Source organism: Oncorhynchus mykiss, chromosome 7 (genome assembly GCF_013265735.2).
Source record: "Oncorhynchus mykiss isolate Arlee chromosome 7, USDA_OmykA_1.1, whole genome shotgun sequence".
NCBI lineage: Eukaryota > Metazoa > Chordata > Actinopteri > Salmoniformes > Salmonidae > Oncorhynchus > Oncorhynchus mykiss.
Window position 1 is genome coordinate 46476342 of NC_048571.1, and position 4897 is coordinate 46481238.

The 4897-nt window shown below is 44.5% G+C and overlaps 1 protein-coding gene across 1 annotated transcript; it reads left to right on the forward strand.

Moving 5' to 3' along the window:
• The first annotated feature begins 2002 nt into the window (after positions 1-2002).
• Positions 2003-3613, forward strand: LOC110527881 (arg8-vasotocin receptor). Its single transcript, XM_036984486.1, has one exon. It carries the CDS (start codon positions 2227-2229, stop codon positions 3259-3261), a length of 1035 nt encoding a protein of 344 aa, XP_036840381.1. The 5' UTR covers positions 2003-2226; the 3' UTR covers positions 3262-3613.
• Positions 3614-4897: the final 1284 nt, after the last annotated feature.

Below are 4897 nucleotides of genomic sequence, written 5' to 3' on the forward strand. Positions count from 1 at the left end.
GATGCTTTTAGCTACAAAAGTCAAATATGTGTGTGTGTTTTAAATTTTTTGAAATTTATAACAAAAAAACGATCACATTTACGTAAGTATTCAGACCCTTTACTCAGTACTTTGTTGAAGCACCTTTAGCAGTGATTACAACCTCAAGTATTCTTGGGTATGATGCTACAAGCTTGGCACACCTGTATTTGGAGAGTTTTTCCCATTTCTTGTCTGCAGATCCTCAATCTCTGTCAGGTTGGATGGGGAGTGTCGATGCACAGCTATTTTCAGGTCTCAGAGTTGTTTGATCTGGTTCATGTCTGGGCTCTGGCTGGGCCACTCAAAGACATTCAGAGACTTGCTCTGAAGCCGCTCATGTGTTGTCTTGGCTGTGTGCTTAGGGTGGTTGTCGTCTTTGAAGGTGAACCTTCACCCCAGTCTGAGGTCCTGAGAGCTTTGGAGCAGGTTTTCATCAAGGATCTCTCTGTACTTTGCTCTGTTCATCTTTCCCTCGATCCTGACTAGTCTCCCAGTCCTTGCTGCTGAAAAACATCCCCACAGAATGATGATGCCACCACAATGCTTCCCCGTAGGAATGGTGCCAGGTTTCCTCCTTGGCATTCAGGCCAAAGAGTTCAGTCTTGGATTCATCAGACCAGAGAATCTTGTTTCTCATGGTCTGAGAGTCCATTAGGTGCCTTTTGGCAAACTCCAAGCGGGTTGTCATTTGCCTTTTACTGAGGAATGACTTCCGTATGGCCACTCTACCATAAAGGCCTGATTGATGGAGTGCTGTAGAGGTGGTTGTTCTTCTGGAAAGTTCTCCCATCTCCGCAGAGGAACTCTGGAGTTCAGTCAGAGTGATCATCGGGTTGTTGGCCACCTCTGACCAAGGCCCTTCTCCCCTGATTTCTCAGTTTGGCCGGGCAGACAGCTTAAGGAAGAGTCTTGGTGGTTCCAAACTTCTTCCATTTAAGAATGATGGAGGCCACTGTGTTCTTGGGGACCTTCAATCCTGCAGAAATGTTTTGGTACCCTTCCCCAGATCTGTGCCTCGACACAATCCTGTCTCTACGGACAATTCCTTCGACCTCATGGCTTGGTTTTGGCTCTGACATGCACTGTCAAATGTGGGACCAGTGTGTGCCTTTCCCAATCATGTCCAATCAGTTGAATTTACCACAGGTGAAACATCAAGGATGATCAATGGAAATAGGATGCATCTGAGCTCAATTTCCAGTCTCATAGCGAAGGGTAAATAAGGTATTTCTGTTTTTTATTTTTAAATACATTTGCAAACATTTCTAAAAACCTGTTTTCGCTTTGTCATTATGGGGTATTGTGTGGAGATTGAGGAAAAACATGAATTTAATCCATTTTAGAGTAAAGCTCTAACGTAACAAAATGTGGGGAAACTAAAGGGTTCTGCATACAAATCCCCAACATAATGACACTTCTTTGTCCTGGTTTCGCGAGGAATCACTCTTTTTTTATGGATAAAGCAGGTGTATAAAAAGTTACAAGCTAAAGGATGTTACTTTAGTGACAATAATAAATCCCAAGTTTGACTAGAACAAATATTATTCTTAAATTCTTAGTTTACCTCCCTATGCAATTTCCTGTGTAGCCTACACAAGTAAATGAGTCATCATAATAATTTTTGAACACTAATGCATGCCTTTTTCTGCATGTTTGCAGTGAATCCTTAGTGCTGGTAGCCTATATTATTTTCAGATGTATTGCATTATATATTTTTGTATGGCTGAGTTGGTAGAGCATGGCGCTTGCAACGCCAGGGTGTGAGTTTGATTCCCACGGGGGACCAGTACGGAAAAAAAAGGTATGTAAATCTATGCACTTACTTCTGTTAGTCGTTCTGCATAAGAGCGTCTGCTAAATGACTCAAATGTGAATGTATTTATGGCGTCATTTGGTTATTGTAAAGGTGCAGAAGGGTAGCCCCTCCCTCCTGGGGTGCATCCGTAGATATAAATGCTTTGCCACCGCCACGGCTCCTCTTCATTCGCAGTGGTGGTGCTATCCGTCTCCCAAGTTTTCCCGCGTCTACGTTTTCTACTCTACACTTTCAACAATTGCACATTTACATAAACGTGTATTTCAGTTGTATACATTTAGGCAGATTTTGGTTCATGTTTACTGTACTAGCCAATGTTTTACCTGTGGACGTACGTGCCAAATTGTTTTCGTTTTTATCTGTAAAACTGTGACATTTTGCTTCAAAGTATGACTTTCTTTAGTCCAAATATTAGTAATAGAAGTTTGGAAACGGAATTGGCCGAGAATTTGTCCCGGGATGAACGCTTGGCTCGAGTTGAAATAGCCCTTTTAAGCATAATATTTTTCAGTGGAGCAATCTTAAATTTTGGACTGCTATTTGTGCTGTGGAAGAGGAGGAAGCAGCTGTCGAGGATGCGCGTCTTTGTTTTTCACCTTTGCCTGGCAGACCTTGTTGTCACATTTTTCCAAGTTTGTCCGCAGCTGATGTGGGATGTAACGGACAGATTCTTCGGTCCTGACGTGTTGTGCCGCCTGGTGAAATACCTGCAGGTCGTTGGCATGTTTGCCTCCACTTACATGATTGTAGTGATGACCATTGATCGCTATCAAGCAATCTGTAATCCAATGGTTACTTTCCAGAGGCGGAGAGCGCGCTGGAACGTGCCTGTGTGCGTTGCTTGGTCTGTATCCCTCATCGGGAGTCTCCCTCAAGTGTTCATCTTCTCCCGAGTTCAAATCGCGCCTGGTGTCTATGACTGCTGGGCTGACTTCATCAAACCGTGGGGGCTAAAAGCTTACGTGACCTGGACCACTCTGGTGATATTTGTCTTGCCCATTTTAACTGTTATCGTGTGCCAGGTGCGTATTTGCCGAGCTGTTCAAATCAACTTTCACATGAAAACTCAACAAGTATCGACATTTCTCGCCAAACCGCTGCCCTCCAGGGCAAGTAGCGTTGCTGGGGTGTCCAAAGCCAGGATCAAGACCGTGAAGATGACTTTGGTCATTGTTCTTGCCTACATTATCTGTTGGACTCCTTTCTTCACTGTCCAGCTGTGGTCCGTCTGGGATGTCCAAGCACCCACTGAGAGTAAGAGCTGTTCAATCTGTATATCTAAGAAATCCCTCCTTTTGTCACACGTTTTAATACCTGGATTACAACTTTACTTGCAATGTATGTTTACTATAGTTTATGTACTTGGCATTTTGGCGCCACCTCCTATATGTATTAAGGAATATAAATACATTAGGATGCTTTAGATAATATTTAGTGTTTTACATCTTTTGATATATATTTCAGCTGCAACTTTCACCATCCTGATGCTCCTGGCGAGTCTGAACAGCTGTGCAAACCCCTGCATCTACCTGCTCTTCAGTGGGAAGCGCCCCAAGATACGTGTGGCTTTAGTGTGTGTTAGCCAGTCGGACATGAATGACTCCATACAAGAGGACGCCACTGTGGTTAGCTCGCGGTACAGTTCCAAGAGCCTTTCTAACTCCAGATGAAACAAGTTGACAGGAGCTCAGTCTGGCTCAGGGGTGGGCAACTCCAGTCCTCGGGGGCCTGATTGGTGTCGCACTTTTTCTCCATCCCTAGCAAACACAGATTAATGCTGATAGAGCTTGGTGTATATATATGTAAAGAGCATATATTAAATATTCAGCTCACTAAGCATAGCTGTGGGAAGTAGTGGTGCTGCAGCACCCCCTGAAAAATCAGAAAACCTTTTGAATAATTTTTGAGAATAATAAATTCACCCACACTGGGCCTTTTACGAGTCCTGTATTAGCTGACCAATATAGCCATCTGTAGCATAGCCACATTGTATTTTTTTCTCCACAAAAGTAGTGCACTTGGCCTTTCATAATCCTGTATTAAAGGCCCAAAATAGCTGTCTGTAGTGCAGGCATTTAAAAAATATATGTTAAACTAATACAGGCCTTCATGAGGCCTGTATTAGGGGACCGATATAAACTCAGCAAAAAAAGAAACGTCCTCTCAATGTCAACTGCGGTTATTTTTAGCAAACTTAACATGTGTAAATATTTATATGAACATAAGATTCAACAACTGAGACATGTGACTAACATAAATTGATTAATGTGTCCCTGAACAAAGGGGGGTCAAAATCAAAAGTAACAGTCAGTATCTGATGTGGCCACCAGCTGCATTAAGTACTGCGTGCATTTCCTCCTCATGGACTGCACCAGATTTGCCGGTTCTTGCTATAGTAAGATGTTACCCCACTCTTCCACCAAGGCACCTGCAAGTTCCTGGACATTTCAGTGGGGAATGGACCTAAGCCCTCACCTTCTGATCCAACGGGTCCCAGACGTGCTCAATGAGATTGAGATCCGGGCTCTCCTCTGGCCATGGCAGAACACTGACATTCCTGTCTTGCAGGAAATCACGCACATAACGAGCAGTATTGTCATGTCAGGATGAGCCTGCAGGAAAGGTACCACATGAGGGAGGAGGATGTCTTCCCTGTAACGCACAGCGTTGAGATTGCCTGCAATGACAACAAGCTCAGTCCGATGATGCTGTGACACACCGCCCCAGACGATGACGGACCGTCCACCTCCAAATCGATCTCGCTCCAGAGTACAGGCATCGGTGTAACGCTCATTCTCTCGACGATAAACGCGAATCCGACCATCAGCCCTGGTGAGACAAAACCACGACTCGTCAGTGAAGAGCACTTTTTGCCAGTCCTGTCTGTCCAGCGACGGTGGATTTGTGCCCGTAGGCGACGTTGTTGCCGGTGATGTCTGGTGAGGACCTGCCTTACAACAGGCCTACAAGGCTTCAGTCCAGCCTCTCTCAGCCTATTGCGGACATTCTGAGCACTGATGGAGGAATTGGGCATTCCTAGTGTAACTCAGGCAGTTGTTG